The sequence below is a fragment of the Coregonus clupeaformis genome, chromosome 9 (genome assembly GCF_020615455.1).
Source record: "Coregonus clupeaformis isolate EN_2021a chromosome 9, ASM2061545v1, whole genome shotgun sequence".
NCBI lineage: Eukaryota > Metazoa > Chordata > Actinopteri > Salmoniformes > Salmonidae > Coregonus > Coregonus clupeaformis.
The window spans coordinates 428,402-448,472 of NC_059200.1; the positions used below are offsets into that span (position 1 = coordinate 428,402).

The 20,071-nt window shown below is 42.1% G+C and overlaps 2 protein-coding genes across 3 annotated transcripts; one reads left to right on the forward strand and one right to left on the reverse strand.

The window, feature by feature from the left end:
- Positions 1-10,599: 10,599 nt before the first annotated feature.
- On the reverse strand, positions 10,600-15,860 carry LOC121574498 (PR domain-containing protein 11-like). Its single transcript, XM_045222428.1, is given in 8 exon segments — positions 10,600-11,400; positions 11,516-12,191; positions 12,671-12,766; positions 12,769-12,925; positions 13,079-13,338; positions 13,650-13,756; positions 14,792-14,896; positions 15,772-15,860. Coding segments are annotated over 6 exon segments (999 nt in total). The 5' UTR covers positions 14,851-14,896; positions 15,772-15,860; the 3' UTR covers positions 10,600-11,400; positions 11,516-11,871.
- On the forward strand, positions 15,102-19,994 carry znf408 (zinc finger protein 408). 2 transcript variants are annotated; one of them, XM_045222427.1, is made up of 5 exons: positions 15,102-16,000; positions 16,211-16,430; positions 16,528-16,595; positions 16,714-16,982; positions 17,120-19,994. In XM_045222427.1, the coding sequence occupies exons 3-5, from the start codon at positions 16,534-16,536 to the stop codon at positions 19,069-19,071; spliced, it is 2,283 nt and encodes a 760-aa protein (XP_045078362.1). In that variant the 5' UTR covers positions 15,102-16,000; positions 16,211-16,430; positions 16,528-16,533; the 3' UTR covers positions 19,072-19,994. The 2 variants fall into 2 exon arrangements, with proteins under 2 accessions (XP_045078362.1, XP_041741124.2); XM_041885190.2 differs by lacking the exons at positions 15,102-16,000; positions 16,211-16,430; positions 16,528-16,595 and having other exon boundaries at positions 16,904-16,982; positions 17,101-19,994.
- Positions 19,995-20,071: the final 77 nt, after the last annotated feature.

The window sequence follows — 20,071 nt, forward strand, 5'->3', positions numbered from 1 at the left end:
GACAAAGAAATGATCAGTCTATAATTTTAATGATAGGTTTATTTGAACAGTGAGAGACAGAATAACAATGAAAAAATCCAGAAAAACGCATGTCAAAAATGTTATAAATTGATTTGCATTTTAATGAGGGAAATAAGTATTTGACCCCCTCTCAATCACAAAGATTTCTGGCTCCCAGGGGTTTTATATACAGGTAATGAACTGATATTAGGAGCACACTCTTAAAGGGAGTGCTCCTAAACTCAGCTTGTTACCTGTATAAAAGACACCTGTCCACAGAAGCAATCAATTAATCAGATTCCAAACTCTCCACCATGGCCAAGAGCAAAGAGCTCTCCAAGGATGTCAGGGACAAGATTGTAGACCTACACAAGGCTGGAATGGGCTACAAGACCATCGCCAAGCAGCTTGGTGAGAAGGTGACAACAGTTGGTGCGATTATTCGCAAATGGAAGAAACACAAAAGAACTGTCAATCTCCCTCAGCCTGGGGCTCCATGCAATATCTCACCTCGTGGAGTTGCAATGATCATGAGAACGGTGAGGAATCAGCCCAGAACTACACGGGAGGATCTTGTCAATGATCTCAAGGCAGCTGGGACCATAGTCACCAAGAAAACAATTGGTAACACACTACGCCGTGAAGGACTGAAATCCTGCAGCGCTCGCAAGGTCCCCCTGCTCAAGAAAGCACATATACATGCCCGTCTGAAGTTTGCCTATGAACATCTGAATGATTCAGAGGAGAACTGGGTGAAAGTGTTGTGGTCAGATGAGACCAAAATGGAGCTCTTTGGCATCAAGTCAACTCGCCGTGTTTGGAGGAGGAGGAATGCTGCCTATGACCCCAAGAACACCATCCCCACCGTCAAACATGGAGGTGGAAACATTATGCTTTGGGGGTGTTTTTCTGCTAAGGGGACAGGACAACTTCACCGCATCAAAGGGACGATGTACCGTCAAATCTTGGGTGAGAACCTCCTTCCCTCAACCAGGGCATTGAAAATGGGTCGTGGATGGGTATTCCAGCATGACAATGACCCAAAACACACGGCCAAGGCAACAAAGGAGTGGCTCAAGAAGAAACACATTAAGGTCCTGGAGTGGCCTAACAAGTCTCCAGACCTTCATCCCATATTAAAATCTGTGGAGGGAGCTGAAGGTTCGAGTTGACAAACGTCAGCCTTGAAACCTTAATGACTTGGAGAAGATCTGCAAAGAGGAGTGGGACAAAATCCCTCCTGAGATGTGTGCAAACCTGGTGGCCAACTACAAGAAACGTCTGACCTAAGTCATGTTTTGCAGAGGGGTCAAATACTTATTTCCCTCATTAAAATGCAAATCAATTTATAACATTTTTGACATGCGTTTTTCTGGATTTTTCTGTTGTTATTCTGTCTCTCACTGTTCAAATAAACCTACCATTAAAATTATAGACTGATCATTTCTTTGTCAGTGGGCAAACGTACAAAATCAGCAGGGGATTAAATACTTTTTTCCCTCACTGTATACTTAACCACCTCTATGATCTGTTTTCATAGCTGAACAGAATAAATATGATAAGTAATGCCTGTGTTTTTGTGGTATAGGGGATTACGTATATGCTATGTAATGGTAAGATAAGTCCCGTGTTGCTCAGTTGGGTTTGTGGGTTTGTGGGTTTGTGGGTTTGTTGTGGGTTTGTTTCCCACCGGGGACCAGTATGAAAAAAATTTAAATAATTATGCACTCACTAACTGTAAGTCGCTCTGGATAAGCGCGTCTGATAAATGACTAAAATGTAAATGTAAATAAATATAAGTCAATTATTCTATAGTAGAGCTGTCATTTTATTTGTAAGTGATGTTTTCACACACTTGGAAAGCAATCGAGAAAATGCACCTAGCAGAAAGTAAAAGGCCTGCCAATATTGAATGGATAGGAGATTCGAAAGCCCTGTGTACTACTGAAAGCACAAGTATTGGTATTCATTGATATATTGTAACTGTGATGGAATTACAGTGGACTTTATGTTTAAAGTTGATCTTATTACACAGGCAGCTAAAGTTATACACAAAATCATGCAGTGTTTAATCAAGTAATATACTGTATTTGTAATTTTTATGAATATGTGCAGCTGGATTTTATCTTAGGAGAATATGAGAGTTGTTATAAATGTTATATATAAAGTAGTTACAATACAACTATCAGCTTATCACATTTCACACCTGTTTCCATTCAACCCACTTTGCTTCAGTTACAAAAGGTATTTTTCTCCTATGTAGTTTTATTTTTACGTAGCTTTTGTCAAGTGAACTGCTATAGACTGCGCCAGTGAGAAACATACTGTGGAATTTGAAACTTTACGTACTGACGTACAAACGTGTGAAAATAAAAAAGCTACCTGCATGATCTTCAAAATATGTCATGCCAATATCTGATTCTAGTCAACTTGTACTGAGGATGTGCAAATACCCAGGCATGTAGAGAGCAATATGTACAGTATCAGCCCCTAACACAACATCCGGGCAGACATTGATGTAATATATCTATTTATGGATACTTCCTATTCTCAGAGCTCATTATGCGTAACTGATATAACCTTGGACCTGACCTGCTATACAGTCGCTAGATTTTCATAGCTGAATGAGCACTACCATTATCATGTTGAGATGAAGTTACACATTAATGTCACCCATCCAAGCCATTTCACAAAAAACAAAGATTTACTGTAACAGACCGCAATATAATCAACCTTTTAAGTGATAACTCATTGACTACTAAAGTATGGCTGTTTCACATGCACAGTGTTGTATTTACAAGAACACTGGTAATACTGTGTGCCGAGTACTTTTGTGTTGTTGTAAAGCATATCACCCTTAAAGTGCAACAAGGGATTAATCTCAGTCAATACGCCTATGTAAATCCTACTCACAGTACCTAGCCTAGTCATTGACTCACAATCACAGGCTTATATTTTCTGCTGTAATAAAAGTGTTGCAGTTTCCATGTTAAAATAAATGTTTATTTTTTCTATGAAATAATTTCAACAAATTTCTTATTTTGTGTGCTTATTGTCATCATTTGTAGATATTAAAAGTAATTTCTTTAAAAATGTGCATCTTCATGAGATTCTGAATGATCATTTGCCAGATTGTCTTAGGATGCCATGGGCATTATATTCCTGCCTATTTGTTAAGATATGAGCAATCCGCTTGTGTGTAAGTAGTACAATCATTATGCATGCAATGCTGTGCAATGTGCATACACTTTATAGCCCTAAACAACAGCACTTCCAACTAATGATGTAGCTACATTGTTATGTAAAATAACTGGTGCAGAGGCAGTGCTTGGATATAAAGTAACAATAAATCATCCAGCGTTTCCAGGTAGTTGTCTTCTGTGGACTATCCATTACAATCTCCCTGCAGCTGCAGACATGGCCAGAATTAATAATGAATGTTGTTTCCAATGTGCTTGTTATATAACATAACCAATACTACAGTTCATCAACCCCAATATCCGTCATGGCCCTTAAAAGAGAGAAGAACATGAACATTGAAGAATAATTGAATGACTGAGAACTCGGAAATAAATCCACTGACTCATTAATAAGTGAACCGTACTGACTAGATCAGCCCGTCCCATGCGTCTGATACTTCTCTTTTCAATTTGAAATGGGGGAAAAAAGTATTTGTTGCTGCCGAATTCTGTGTCAGCAATGGAGCCATTGTCTTGGCCAGAGTCAAATCTGACGTAAGACAATGTGATGAGGCTAAACAGTTGTGACATCATTTTGTACTGAATAAATAAAATGCTCGAACCAAGAGGTTTATTTTGACTAATAAGCCACAGTTTCACATGTTTTAGCTCAATACAGACCGGGTCAGACTTAAAGCACCTATAAATAATCAGTTGGCATTAAAAATAACAGCACTTGCAGGAAGTGAGATACAGTATATTTTCCAAGTGAAATGTAGAAAAGTGGTCTGTGGATGCCAAAGACACAACCCTTATTATATAAACATTTATACGACTTTCCATAGTCTTCAACAATACATAAGACTAACAATACATAATACAAATAACAGGGCAGATAGCAAATGCAAATAATAGAAAGATGATGCCAAAACTATATATATATATATATATATACAGTTGAAGTCGGAAGTTTACATACACTTAGGTTGGAGTCATTAAAACTCGTTTTTCAACCACTCCACACATTTATTTTTAACAAACTATAGTTTTGGCAAGTCGGTTAGGACATCTACTTTGTGCATGACACAAGTAATTTTTCCAACAATTGTTTACAGACTTATAATTCACTGTATCACAATTCCAGTGGGTCAGAAGTTTACATACACAAAGTTGACTGTGCCTTTAAACAGCTTGGAAAATTCCAGAAAATGATGTCATGGCTTTAGAAGCTTCTGATAGGCTAATTGACATAATTTGAGTCAATTGGAAGTGTACCTTCAAACTCAGTGCCTCTTTGCTTGACATCATGGGAGAATCAAAAGAAATCAGCAAAGACCTCAGAAAAAAAATGGTAGACCTCCACAAGTCTGGTTCATCCTTGGGAGCAATTTCCAAATGCCTGAAGGTACCACGTTCATCTGTACAAACAATAGTACGCAAGTATAAACACCATGGGACCACGCAGCTGTCATACCGCTCAGGAAGGAGATGCGTTCTGTCTCCTAGAGATGAACGTACTTTGGTGCGAAAAGTGCAAATCAATCCCAAAACAACAGCAAAGGACCTTGTGAAGATGCTGGAGGAAACAGGTACAAAAGTATCTATATCCATAGTAAAACGAGTCCTATATCGACATAACCTGAAAGGCCCTCAGCAAGGAAGAAGCCACTGCTCCAAAACCACCATTAAAAAGCCAGACTACGGTTTGCAACTGCACATGGGGACGAAGATCGTACTTTTTGGAGAAATTACCTCTGGTCTGATAAAAACAAAAATAGAGCTGTTTGGCCATAATGACCATCGTTATGTTTGGAGGAAAAAGGGGGTTTCTTGCAAGCCGAAGAACACCATCCCAATCGTGCAGCATCATGCTGTGGGGGTGCTTTGCTGCAGGAGGGACTGGTGCACTTCACAAAATAGATGGCATCATGAGGAAGGAAAATTATGTGGATATATTGAAGCAACATCTCAAGACATCAGTCAGGAAGTTAAAGCTTGGTCGCAAATGGGTCTTCCAAATGGACAATGACCCCAAGCATACTTCCAAGTTGTGGCAAAATGGCTTAAGGACAACAAAGTCAAGGTATTGGCGTGGCCATCACAAAGCCCTGACCTCAATCCTATAGAAAATGTGTGGGCAGAACTGAAAAAGCGTGCGTGAGCAAGGAGGCCTACAAACCTGACTCAGTTATACCAGCTCGCCAAAATTCACCCAACTTATTGTGTGAAGCTTGTGGAAGGCTACCCGAAACATTTCACCCAAGTTAAACAATTTAAAGGCAATGCTCCCAAATACTAATTTAGTGTATGTAAACTTCTGACCCACTGGGAATGTGATGAAAGAAAGAAAAGCTGAAATAAATCATTCTCTCTACTATTATTCTGACATTTCACATTCTTAAAATAAAGTGGTGATCCTAACTGACCTAAGACAGGGAATTTTTACTAGGATTAAATGTCAGGAATTGTGAAAAACTGAGTTTAAATGTATTTGGCTAAGGTGTATGTAAACTTCCGACTTCAACTGTATATACATACATACATACATACATACATACATACATACATACATACAGTACCAGTTAAAAGTTTGGACACACCTACTCATTCAAGGGTTTTTCTTTATTTTTACTATTTTCTACATTGTATAATAATAGTGAAGACATCAAAACTATGAAATAACACATATGGAATCATGTAGTAACCAAAAAAGTGTTTAAAAAAATCAAAATACATGTTGTATTTGAGATTATTTAAATAGCCACCCTTTGCCTTGATGACAGCTTTGCACACTCTTGGCATTCTCTCAAGCAGCTTCATGCGGTTGTCACCTGGAATGCATTTCAGTTAACAGGTGTGCCTTGTTAAAAGTTAATTTGTGGAATTTCTTTCCTTCTTAATGCTTTTGAGCCAATCAGTTGTGTTGTGACAAGGTATGGGTGGTATACAGAAGATAGCCCTATTTGGTAAAAGACCAAGTCCATATTATGGCAAGAACAGCTCAAATAAGCAAAGAGAAATGATAATCCATCATTACTTTAAGACATGAAGGTCAGTCAATTCGGAATATTTCAAGAACTTTGAAAGTTTCTTCAAGTGCAGTCGCAAAAACCATCAAGCGCTATGATGAAACTGTCTCTCATGAGGGCCGCCACAGGAAAGGAAGACCCAGAGTCACCTCTGCTGCAGAGGATACGTTCATTAGAGTTACCAGCCTCAGAAATTGCAGCCCAAATAAATGCTTCACAGAGTTCAAGTAACAGACACATCTCAACATCAACTGTTCAGAGGAGACTGCATGAATCAGGCCTTCATGGTCGAATTGCTGCAAAGAAACCACTACCAAAGGACACCAATAATAAGAAGAGAATTGCTTGGGCCAAGAAACACAAGCAATGAACATTAGACAGATGGAAATCTGTCCTTTGGTCTGATGAGTCCAAATTTGAGATTTTTGGTTCCAACCGCTGTTTCTTTGTGAGACGCAGAGTAGGTGAACGGATGATCTCCGCATGTGTGGTTTCCACCGTCAAGCATGGAGGAGGAGGTGTGATGGTGCTTTGCTGGTGACACTGTCTGTGATATATTTAGAATTCAAGGCACACTTAACCCGCATGGCTACCACAGCATTCTGCAGCGATACGCCATCCCATCTGGTTTGCGCTGTGTAAGGGCTATTTTACCAAGAAGGAGAGTGATGGAGTGCTGCATCAGATGACCTGGCCTCCACAATCCTATGACCTCAACCCAACTGAGATGGTTTGGGATGAGTCGGACCGCAGAGTGAAGGAAAAGCAGCCAACAAGTGCTCAGCATATGTGGGTCATCCTTCAAGACTGTTGGAAAAGCATTCCAGGTGAAGCTGGTTGAGAGATTGCCAAGAGTGTGCAAAGCTGTCATCAAGGAAAAATGGTGGCTATTTGAAGATTCTCAAATATAAAATATATTTTGATTTGTTTAACACTTTTTTGTTTACTACATGATTCCATATGTGTTATTTCATAGTTTTGATGTCTTCACTATTATTCTACAATGTAAAAAATAGTAAAAATAAAGAAAAACCCTTGAATGAATAGAATGAGTAGGTGTGTCCAAACTTTTGACTGGTAGTGTGTGTATATACGTTGGCTTGCGTACGTATTGACCCCCTTGGCTTTTTTTCTATTTTGTTGCCTTACAACCTGGAATTAAAATAGATTTTTTGTGGGTTTGTATCATTTGATTTACACAACATGCCTACCACTTTGAAGATGCAAAATATATATTTTTGTGAAACAAACAAGAAATAAGACAAAAAAACAGAAAACTTGAGCGTGCATAACTATTCACCCCCCAAGTCAATACTTTGTAGAGCCACCTTTTGCAGCAATTACAGCTGCAAGTCTCTTGGGGTATGTCTCTATAAGCTTGGCACATCTAGCCGCTGGGATTTTTGCCCATTCTTCAAAGGAAAACTGCTCCAGCTCCTTCAAGTTGGATGGGTTCCATTGGTGTACAGCAATCTTTAAGTCATACCACAGATTCTCAATTGGATTGAGGTCTGGCCTTTGTCTAGGCCGTTCCAAGACATTTAAATGTTTCCCCTTAAACCACTTGAGTGTTGCTTTAGCAGTTTGCTTAGGGTCATTGTCCTGCTGGAAGGTGAACCTCTGTCCAGTCTCAAATCTCTGGAAGACTGAAACAGGTTTCCCTCAAGAATTTCCCTGTATTTAGCGCCATCCATCATTCCTTCAATTCTGACCAGTTTCCCAGTCCCTACCGATGAAAAACATCCCCACAGCATGATGCTGCCACCACCATGCTTCACTGTAGGGATGGTGTTCTCGGGGTGATGAGAGGTGTTGGGTTTGCGCCAGACAATGCGTTTTCCTTGATGGCCAAAAAGCTCAATTTTAGGGTAATCTGAAAAGAGTACCTTCTTCTATATGTTTGGGGAGTCTCCCACATGCCTTTTGGCGAAGACCAAACGTGTTTGCTTATTTTTTTCTTGAAGCAATGGCTTTTTTCTGGTCACTCTTCCGTAAAGCCCAGCTCTGTGGAGTGTTCGGCTTAAAGTGGTCCTATGGACAGATACTCCAATCTCCGCTGTGGAGCTTTGCAGCTCCTTCAGGGTTATCTTTGGTCTCTTTGTTGCCTCTCTGATTAATGCCCTCCTTGCCTTGTCCGTGAGTTTTGGTGGGCGGCCCTCTCTTGGCAGGTTTGTTGTGGTGCCATATTCTTTCCATTTTTTAATAATGGATTTAATGGTGCTCCGTGGGATGTTCAAAGCTTCGGATATTTTTTTATAACCCAACCCTGATCTGTACTTCTCCACAACTTTGTCCCCTGACCTGTTTGGAGAACTCCTTGGTCTTCATGGTACCGCTTGCTTGGTGGTGCCCCTTGCTTAGTGGTGTTGCAGACTTTGGGGCCTTTCAGAACAAGTGTATATATACTGAGATCATGTGACACTTAGATTGCACACAGGTGGACTTTATTTAACTAATTATGTGACTTCTGAAGGTAATTGGTTGCACCAGATCTGATTTAGGGGCTTCATAGCAAAAGGGGTGAATACATATGCACGCACCACTTTTCTGTTATTTATTTTTTTGAATTCTTGGAAACAAGTAATTTTTTTATTTTCACTTCACCAATTTTGACTATTTTGTGTATGTCCATTACATGAAATCCAAATAAAAATCAATTTAAATTACAGGTTGTCATGCAACAAAATAGGAAAAACACCAAGGGGGATGAATACTTTTGCAAGGCACTGTATATATATACAGTGGGGGAAAAAAGTATTTAGTCAGCCACCAATTGTGCAAGTTCTCCCACTTAAAAAGATGAGAGAGGCCTGTAATTTTCATCATAGGTACACGTCAACTACGACAGACAAAAGGAGGAAAAAAAACCCAGAAAATCACATTGTAGGATTTTTAATGAATTTATTTGAAAATTATGGTGGAAAATAAGTATTTGGTCAATAACAAAAGTTTCTCAATACTTTGTTATATACCCTTTGTTGGCAATGACACAGGTCAAACGTTTTCTGTAAGTCTTCACAAGGTTTTCACACACTGTTGCTGGTATTTTGGCCCATTCCTCCATGCAGATCTCCTCTAGAGCAGTGATGTTTTGGGGCTGTCGCTAGGGCAACACAGACTTTCAACTCCCTCCAAAGATTTTCTATGGGGTTGAGATCTGGAGACTGGCTAGGCCACTCCAGGACCTTGAAATGCTTCTTACGAAGCCACTCCTTCGTTGCCCGGGCGGTGTGTTTGGGATCATTGTCATGCTGAAAGACCCAGCCACGTTTCATCTTCAATGCCCTTGCTGATGAAGGAGGTTTTCACTCAAAATCTCACGATACATGGCCCCATTCATTCTTTCCTTTACACGGATCAGTCGTCCTGGTCCCTTTGCAGAAAAACAGCCCCAAAGCATGATGTTTCCACCCCCATGCTTCACAATAGGTATGGTGTTCTTTGGATGCAACTCAGCATTCTTTGTCCTCCAAACACGACGAGTTGAGTTTTTACCAAAAAGTTATATTTTGGTTTCATCTGACCATATGACATTCTCCCAATCCTCTTCTGGATCATTCAAATGCACTCTAGCCAACTTCAGATGGGCCTGGACATGTACTGGCTTAAGCAGGGGGACACGTCTGGCACTGCAGGATTTGAGTCCCTGGCGGCGTAGTGTGTTACTGATGGTAGGCTTTGTTACTTTGGTCTCAGCTCTCTGCAGGTCATTCACTAGGTCCCCCCGTGTGGTTCTGGGATATTTGCTCACCGTTCTTGTGATCATTTTGACCCCACGGGGTGAGATCTTGCGTGGAGCCCCAGATCGAGGGAGATTATCAGTGGTCTTGTATGTCTTCCATTTCCTAATAATTGCTCCCACAGTTGATTTCTTCAAAACAAGCTGCTTACCTATTGCAGATGCAGTCTTCCCAGCCTGGTGCAGGTCTACAATTTTGTTTCTGGTGTCCATTGACAGCTCTTTGGTCTTGGCCATAGTGGAGTTTGGAGTGTGACTGTTTGAGGTTGTGGACAGGTGTCTTTTATACTGATAACAAGTTCAAACAGGTGCCATTAATACAGGTAACGAGTGGAGGACAGAGGAGCCTCTTAAAGAAGAAGTTACAGGTCTGTGAGAGCCATAAATCTTGCTTGTTTGTAGGTGACCAAATACTTATTTTCCACCATAATTTGCAAATAAATTCATTAAAAATCCTACAATGTGATTTTCAGGATTTTTTTCTCCTCAATTTGTCTGTCATAGTTGACGTGTACCTATGATGAAAATTACAGGCCTCTCTCATCTTTTTAAGTGGGAGAACTTGCACAATTGGTGGCTGACTAAATACTTTTTTTCCCCACTGTATGTATATGTATATATATATATATATATATATATATATATATATATATATATATATATATATATATATATATATATACACACTATATCTCATTGTTTTTTCGTCTTCATGGAATTGATCAGTTCTCTCATCCCCGCCATAGTCTCTGTGTGCTGTTGCTGCAGAAGGCTTCGCAGCTGATTAAAGCGCTCCTCTGCCCTCCTTTCCCTCTCCTCTTGCAATCGTTTGTCTTCCTCCCTGTAACCTTGAAAGACATCCAACATGTCTGCCATCCTCCTTCTCTTCCGCCCACTGGGTCCAACATGGAGGTGGTTTCCTATCTGTGAAGAGGAGAAGGAGGCAGAAGTGGAGGGGGGACTGACAATGTCAGTGGGGCTCGCCGGCACCTCCACAATGTGTAACAGATTCTGGCTTATGTCCTCAACCCCTGCATCTGCCTCAGCATCTCCCATGCTGCCATCAGGCTCGGGGGAGTCTTCAGATAGTTGAATGCTGAGCCGGTGGCCTATGAGGTCCTGGAGTCTGTTGAAGTAGGCAGGAAGCTTCCTCTTGGCCATGTCAGCCTTCTCTGGGTGGAGGATGTACTCCTTGTACGCCCTCGACAGGTTCCGCCACTTCTGGAAGCATCGCTCCCCTGCCTGCTCAGGCACATCACTGATGTGGAAGCCTTGCTCCTTCAGCCTGCTAGCTATGATCTCAAAGATCCTCTTGGTTCGGGTCTTTTCTCCCTGATCAGTCCCTGGATCTCTGGAGAGCTGTACAGCTCTACTAATGCCTCCGTTGCCTCAATGTCCTGACTGATAACTTTCCGCTCTGACCACACAGGCAGGTACCCACCGTTCTCAGCAGCTAGAGACATGGATAGAAAGAGTTATTACACAAATACTGTCAATGATTTTGAAAATGTCTGCGTCCTTTTCTGTTATGGGCCAACTGCTAAGATTCAACATCATTACAAATGTACCTCTGTCATCCCCAAGCCACAACCTCCTCCTCCCCTTTTGGAGTTGATTCTCTGCCCTCTCCTCCTCCGCATTTGACTGGAGTATCTTGGGATGTGGGACCCGTTCGCACCTGGACTTCCTGGCTAGCGGTTCAGGCTCAGTGGTGCCTGCATGGACTCCAATCTCTGCCTCTGGGCTAGAGGTGGAGGGGATACCGAGCTTGACTGGATGACCTGATGGGACTACAATAGCATAGAGGGGCAGGCTTGGAGTTGGTGCTACAGCTTTAGGCTTCAGCTTGGCCAACGCCCTGGATGGGGTGTCAGCAGTAGCCAGCTTGGAGCTCAGCCTCTGGCCCATGAGTGCATGGAACTGGTCAAAGAACTCTGGGCTGTTTCCTGCGTCCAGCATCAGTCCTCTTGGACGCCAGCACATAGTCTTTGTACGTGCGCTCCATGTTGCGCCACTTTTGGAAGCATCGCTTGCCAGCCTGCCAGGAGTTCTCACTGATCAGGAAGCCCTGTGCCTCCATCCGACTGGCGATGATCTCAAAGATCTGCTTGGTTCTGGTTGTCCGGTCGTTCAGTAGGCCCTGGATCTCTGGGGACCCGTAGTGCTCGATGAGGGCCTGGGTGGCTTCCCGGTCCCGGGCTGTAACATTCCAGGGGCTTGACCACACTCGTGAGTCCTTTTCAACTGTTGTGGAGGGAGACAAGATGATCATTCAAAAACCCAAGTTCAACTTGATCAGCCTCTGACAGGTAAGCACCTTATAACTGCTTATAATAATATAAACAAACATGTAATCATTCTTACATAATAAAATGACAAAATCCTCTTCATTAACTATATTTGTGCGTAAAACGACATGTTGATATATGAAGTATTAATTTCAAAAAGGTGACAACTGGTTTGATATTGCCATTCACTGTTTGAGCTTCTGCATGTATTTTGCAACATGACTCCCCCTGGTGGTCAAAATGTATTTCAACGATCTTCATCTTTCCTTCAAAGTCAGTCATACTAATGCATTTCTTAGAATAACTATTTAGGAGATCTTAGATCAGTGATATGGGTAGAAAATGACACACATTGTAGCACTCTGGAAAGCAATAAAATATGTTTGGTAGTTAACTAGAGGGCTGGCAAAGGGATGAGGCTGGTAGGAGTGTTACCTATGGCCAAGTTGCTGTCGATGGTGTCCTGGGACATGCGGTGTAATCGGTCCATGTAGTCATCACTGTACCATACCCGCAGCCTCTCCCCACTGACAGGTCACGGCACACCTGGAAGTAGATGTGCTCGCCATGCTGGAAGGCTGTCAGGTTTCGCTCAATGTCCTCTGAAGAGTTTCGGACATACCTCATCCAGTTAGCTTTGGTTTCGTCGCTACCATCAATGGATTTGTATGAGTTGTTTTTGTCCACCAACTAGGGATAAAAAACATTGACATAAATACATAGATGCGAGAGCCTTAAAGTTACACATGGTGCATGAAATTAGGAAGACAATTTCATGAGGTATACCATATACTAGTGAAGAGTGAATTGCAGAACATAGTAAGGTTTGTGGATTCAACTCACCATCCAGGGGAAGAAACCAGAGGACTTATCCTGTGACATCACTTCACCCTGGTAAGGACCGAATAGTGCCCCCCTGGGAATGTCTTTGTCTACGCAGCACACGTCCACCTCACTGCCTTCCTGAATGACCTCAATGCCACTAGGGGTAGTAAGGGCGGCACGGTTTGGGACACCCACTGGCACAGGGGTGTCAGGCACAAAAACTGGAGGGCCATGTGTGGGGCATTCATCAATAAAATAGTCTTTGCACTCCTCACAAACTGTAAGGCATGACAAAGGTACGTTTTAGGCAGTATAATTTGAAGGTAAAATAATAAAAAGAATTACAGCAATGATGCATGGATGAAAAAATAATACCACAGCAACAATAGAAGTTATAGACTACATTATATAAGCAATAAATAAGCAATATTCACATAAATAATGATAGGCCTAGTGGCACTGGGAAATGTATCAAAGTATCAGAACAAATGAAACAGTCAAACACAGTTTTGCTGCTCTTAGTCATAGTCTAAGGCTCTTGGTGCGAGTCTGTGTGTAAAGGCACTGGACAGAAATAGCTAATACTCACACCAGAAGTAACATTTTTGGTGTCTTTGAATGGTGAAAAGCAAGTGGTCGGCTTTCAATCTCTGGTTGGCTCCTTCTGTCTCAAAGGACTCAATGTCTTTTATTTCACTATAAGAAGATATAGCATATCAACATACAATCTCTGGATGCGTGTCAAATGTTTTATTTTTATAACTGCACCTGATTAGCATCAATTTATTCAACTAACCTGCAAAGATGGGCTATCAATGCAGCCAATTTAAAACAGACTAGGCTACATGAAAACCAGTGGAGGCTGCTGAGGGGAGGACGACTCATAATAATGGCCGGAATGGAGTGAATGGAATGGTATCAAACACCTGGTTTTCATGCGTTTGATTCCTTTCACGCCATTCCAGCCATTATTATGAGCCGCCCTTCCCTCAGCAGCCTCCACTGATCAAAACAGCAGATCATTGATTAGTAGAGGATAGAACACATAGCTACTACTAGGCTATCCAGCAGATCCAACCCGCTTGCTTACAGCTGCACTAGGGTCAGACAGGCTTTCTGTGTAGATTAAGACTACTATTTAATCAGTCTTCAATCTTCTCTGTGTAACAGTTGGGATAATGGGACAATTCGGAGTACAACACATTTGTGATCCCTGGATTGAGGTACTTTTTCCGAGCTATATCTCGCGCCGGCTCCGCTGTGTCTTAATTTACATTTACATTTACGTCATTTAGCAGACGCTCTTATCCAAAGCGACTTACAGTCATGCGTGCATACATTTACATTTACGTCATTTAGCAGACGCTCTTATCCAGAGCGACTTACAGTTAGTGAATACATTTTTTTTAAAATATATATACTGGCCCCCCGTGGGAATCGAACCCACAACCCTGGCGTTGCAAACGCCATGCTCTATCAACTGAGCTACATCCCTGCCGGCCATTCCCTCCCCTACCCTGGACGACGCTGGGCCAATTGTGCGCCGCCCATGAGTCTCCCGGTCGTGGCCGGCTGCGACAGAGCCTGGATTCGAACCAGGATCTCTAGTGGCACAGTTAGCACTGCGATGCAATTTACACAGGAAGCCTGTCCGACCCTAGCCTGTCTGCAGCTGTAAGCAAGCGGGTGGGTCGGATCTGCTGGCTACTAGGCCAAATTGATTCATATTACTACTTGGTGCATAGTTCTGCTTCAGTTGAATGGTCCTGGATGGCAAGTGACTCTGCCATAGTGCATCGGTCCCCAGACTCCCCACCTCAGCATACCATGTCAGGTCTGTTGGTATAAAAAACATAATATAATGGCAGTCCATGAATACAGGTGGATCAGGTAATAAATTAGGCCTAGTATTTAAAATAAACTCGACATTCAATTTCAGTCTGGCAGTGGCAAAACCATAAATGGGACCACAGCACTTGCACTATGAGACAAACATGAGTTCCTCTTGCCGCTGACAAATTAACTGTTGTAAATTAGCTAGTTGGCAAAGAACAAAAACAGCAAGGTACGGTAGCTAAAGATCCATGCCTATATCATGTAATCATTTGGCTTTTTAACCATTCGAATTAGAATAAATATAGCATTTACGATGTGCGTGAAAGGACATGTTTCCTGTCGGAATGTTTAGATAGACAGGAACTTCAGGACTTCCGGATTCTGTCCTTGGCTGGAGAACGATGATTTTCCCGGAGTTTTCAAATGGAAAAAACGAATGCTATAAATTGTCAAAGACCCTGTGGATATCCTGAGTTAGTTGAAATAATATTTTCGAGTTATTGCCGCGAATCGAACGTCTACTTGAAAGATGTTTGATATCCTAACAGTAGTATCATGTCCACACTGTCGTCGACTGGTTAGCCAGACAACAACAATGTTGCATGCATGGTAGCAAAGACAGTAGCTTGAATTTGTTAGTTAGCATTATCAGTGCCACCAAGAACAAATAGAATAATCGCTTATAACGTTAACGTTATTAGCTAGCTATCAAGCTTAATAACTATTGTTACTAGATTTCTGACATCTACTCAAGCCTGTTCCAGCTAGCTACTGAAATCATAGCTAGTTAGCTTGCTAGCTCGCCAGTTAATAGTTGGCTTGTGCTTCTTCATAATAATTTGCTGCCTGTGTCACGAATTCATTGGCAAACTTACTCACGGTCCCTTGTCGACGTGTACTATTTCCAGTTAAACAGGCCAACTTTTGTTAGTGGGCAAACTTTGTTAACGTTGGCTAATTGTTTTGTCAGGGGCTTACATTAGCGCTGAAATGCGTTGCCTTGTCCGCGCATGCTCATGCATACATAAGTTGTCACGACGAAGCTTGCCTGCCGTCAGGGGACTTAAACGATGGCCATAAAACTCAGCTAGCTATATAACTATGGTATATATATTGTGTATGTGGCTGCTGTTTCTTATACAGTACTGTATCATATTGACAATGACAGCTTGAAACAAGTCAAGGAGATACGTTTCAACTTCCTATGTAGCTAGTCATTGTAAATTACATCCAAAACGTGCATTTTTGTGTGTCATTGTAAACGACATTGAAAACATTTGCATTTTTGTGAGTCTCTACATTTTGTGGCTACAGAGAGTAGGATGGACTCTCTGGGTATGAGGGGCCCATCCTAAACCAGGACTCCCTACACAGTGTGCTGAATGCTGTTCCTCGTGGACTGACAGTGGGCCCCTCTCTAGCAAATGATGGCCAGTTGGGGCTCTGGTGTGTAGGACATGCTCTGCAGAAAGGGATTCTTCTGGGCGTGGAAGACCAAAGCAACACCTTTGACCAAAGTGAAGACTTTACAGAGGTATGTATCAGAGTGTTTGTGATGGGGGAGGCACACACTTGCTCAAGTTTCTATAACATTGCAAATGTATTGAATGTAACACATTTGTTGTCGTCAGAGCTTGATGGAAGAAGCATATCAGACGATAATCAATGGGCATCTTTGGGACAGGTGCTATTGGATTAGGTAGGTGTCTCTAGGTAAAGAAGAATAGCTCTAGGTAAAGAAGCAAACACATTAACATTACTGTCACATTTAATTTGGTCATTGGGAGTGAGAAACCCTCTTTCTTTGTTTTATGCAGATTTGCCTGTAATGCAAGGAGAAAGGATGAACAGAATGTTACTGTTCATGAGGTGGATGGAAGTCTCTGTCTAAGGGCCTGCAAAGACATCAACCCAGGGACAGAACTTCTGCTTTGGAGTTTCCTAGCTGATCCTCTGGAACACGATGGAAGCCAAGGAGGGTCACTAACAACACCAGGCAAACCTCGCAAACAAGTTACACCTCGCAAGTCCAGAGAGGATGGATCCCCAGGTGTAAACTCCACGGAGCAAGAGCTCAAGCTCACAGGTAGCCTGACACCCACATTCAGTAACATTCTTAATACACACTAACTAATAAATATTTTATTAATAAGGATTTGATGTTATGAAATGATGACATTTATATTGATAATGTTACGTGGAAGATATTTGTATGTCTTACAGAGCCTGAGGAGCACACTGAAGATTCAGACATGTCAACTTCTCCACTGGGGTCTACAAAGTCTATGGTGGTGGAGGAGGAGAAAAGCCAGACTGGAATCAAAAGGAGCAAACCTCTTATCTACAAAATGAAAAAGAGATGTGTGAGAGACTCTCATTCCAGTGGTGAGAAAACAGTGGAACAGAATGGAGAAGTTGACTCATGCAAAATAATAAAAACAGAAAGTTTCATTCCGGAAAGAACCAATGTGCCACGCTCTAATGAGGACAAACGTGTGAGGCCTGCAGACGAGCCTCCAAAGAGCAGTGAAGAACCAGGTAATGTGGTAAAACATCTCCAGGAGGAGCAGTGGCCACAGGTTGTCAGGGCCAGTTGCAGACTGGCTGCGAAACCCAGGAAGGTGCATTCATTAGTCAGCTGCATCCACAAGCGTCTTCAAGGGCGCAAAAACAGGTATCTTGATCGTCAAGTGACACTGGAGATTACGTCCAGAGTTGGTGATGAAAATGGACAAGCTTGCCAAGAAACAGATATAACGGATAGAGAAAATATAAGCTCAGATGAAATCACAAAGGATAGTGACAAAGGGGGAAAGAAAGACCCAGAGGAGCTTATGACAGCTCCAGACCTCTTTAACACCAGGGAAAGGAGGTATACATGTGACAAGTGTGACAAGAGTTTCTTTCAGCTCTGTCACCTGAAGAAGCACAAATTCACCCACTCGGACCTAAAGCCTTACTTATGCACAGAGTGTGGTAAGAATTACAGCTCCCAAGAGAACTTCAGGGCCCACCTTCTGATGCATAAGGGAGAGAGGCCATTCAAGTGCCAGCAGTGTGACAAGAGCTATGGCCTGAAACGAGACCTGAAGGAGCATGAAGTTCTCCATACAGGAGAGAGGCCTTTCGTCTGCGATATCTGTGGGAAGGCTTTTGCCCGTCGGCCTTCACTACGTATTCATAGGGAGGCCCACCGCGCTAAGGAAGAAAATTACCACGCTCCTAAGCTCAAGTGCCCTGTCTGCGATAAAGAACTGGCCAATTCGGGCTCCCTTAGGAATCACATGCGCTTGCACACAGGAGAACGGCCTTATGCATGTCCCCACTGCAATAAGACATTCCGACAGCGGGGGAACCTTTTGGGGCACCTACGCATCCACACAGGGGAAAAGCCTTACAAGTGCAACCATTGTAATCAGTGCTTCTCACAGGTGCCTGAACTCCGCAGACACCTCATATCACACACAGGGGAAGTCTACCTCTGCCCTATATGTGGCAAAGCCTTGCGGGACCCCCACACCTTGCGTGCCCATGAACGTTTACACACAGGGGAGAGACCTCACAAGTGTGAGGTGTGTGGGAAGGCCTACACAATGGCCACCAAGCTACGCCGCCACATGAAGTCCCATCTTGAGGAGAAGCCCTACAAATGTCAGACATGTGGTGCTGGCTACACGCTAATGCAGAGCCTGGTTCGCCACCAGCTCTCCCATAAAAAGAGAGAAGATAGGACATCTGGGGAGCTAGCTGACGCTCTGGCAGCTCTGGAGTCTAGCCACTCCGCCCCTGCTCGAGGCAGACCTAGAAAGACCCCTCGCAAGACAGAGGTCAAGCCATGGGTCGATGTCCCTGAAGAGAACATGGAGGGTCGGACAGTAGTGTACGTTCAGGCCATCGAAGACTTAGCCATGCCTAACTCAGGGGAGGTTATTGTCAGCACCTATGACTCATATCATGATAGTGCTATATCTTCTGTGGTAATAGAGGAAGGGTTGGAACAGGATGTGGGCCAGATCCAGCTAAATGAGAATGTTATTGAGATAATTGTCTCAGATTCTAATGATAAGTGTATTGTGGTAAGGGAGCACAAAACACACAGCAACCTGGTGATTCTACAGGGAGAGGATGGACTGAGCTCTGTGGCAGAGACAATAGAGATAGAAACAGGAGTTTAAAACTGCAATTCACACCATTTTGCTTTCTGTTGCTGTTTTTAAAAAAATCTTAAAATAAAACCAAGAATGTGAATAAAAACTATATTTTTTTGCCTGCTAGATGTACTTTACCTAAAAGAAGACAATAAGCAGTACTTGGAAAATACATTTGTCATGAATATAAGATATGTTATGATATCACCATCAGGATACTCCATTTAGATTACTGGAGAAGGGAGCCATAGCTGTCAACGAGTTAAAGATATCAGCAAATATTGACTCCCCTCTGTGGTGGACCTTGTCTAGCCACTATCTGCTGCAAATGTTATTTTCAAGAACTGTACTAAAACTACCTGCCCCCGTATTTTAGGAAATAAATGTCTTAATGGTTACAAAGAGAAATCCTCATGAATAGTTTGCTTTTTATATCTGACCAAAATATATTTGATCTCTGGAGAATGTTTATGAAGGCTTTTTAAATAGCTTTACTGTATTTTAACACACTATTGTAAATATGGGCCATCAACAAGATGATCATTATTGTTGAAGATTCCAATTAAAAGAGAGAAAATAACACCGCTGTGGTGGCTTTACAACTGTTGTATGTGTTTTTGAACACGACTTTGACTTTTCACTCTTTATCCAATGCGTCATTCGATATTTGGGTGCAAATATTTAGATGGTTGGGACATGAATCAACAAACATTCTGGTTTGGAGCAACTTTAGCGTGTGTTGCTATGCTTGTCTATGCAGCTTAGCGGAACACACTAACATAGTCTAAAAGAGCAGATAGCAGTATTTAAAAGGTTGATTTATTGTGTATGTATTTGACATTGCCTTGAATTCTTTATCATTTTATATTCTACTTGTAATTACTTAATATATTTTTTCATATAAAGTAATCCATGTGTAGGCCCTGACAGAAAATAAACAATGGAGAAAGCTATTCTTGACATTGTGTGGAAAGCTTATCCATGGCTATATGTAATATTTTGAAACTTTAATGGAAATACTGAATGC

Coding starts and splice junctions, on each gene's coding strand:
- znf408 (XM_045222427.1), top strand. CDS start 16,534: ATGGAAGAAGCATATCAGACGATAATCAATGGGCATCTTTGGGACAGG. Junction 16,596..16,713: donor GACAGGTGCTATTGGATTAG/GTAGGTGTCTCT, acceptor TGTTTTATGCAG/ATTTGCCTGTAATGCAAGGA. Junction 16,983..17,119: donor GCAAGAGCTCAAGCTCACAG/GTAGCCTGACAC, acceptor TATGTCTTACAG/AGCCTGAGGAGCACACTGAA.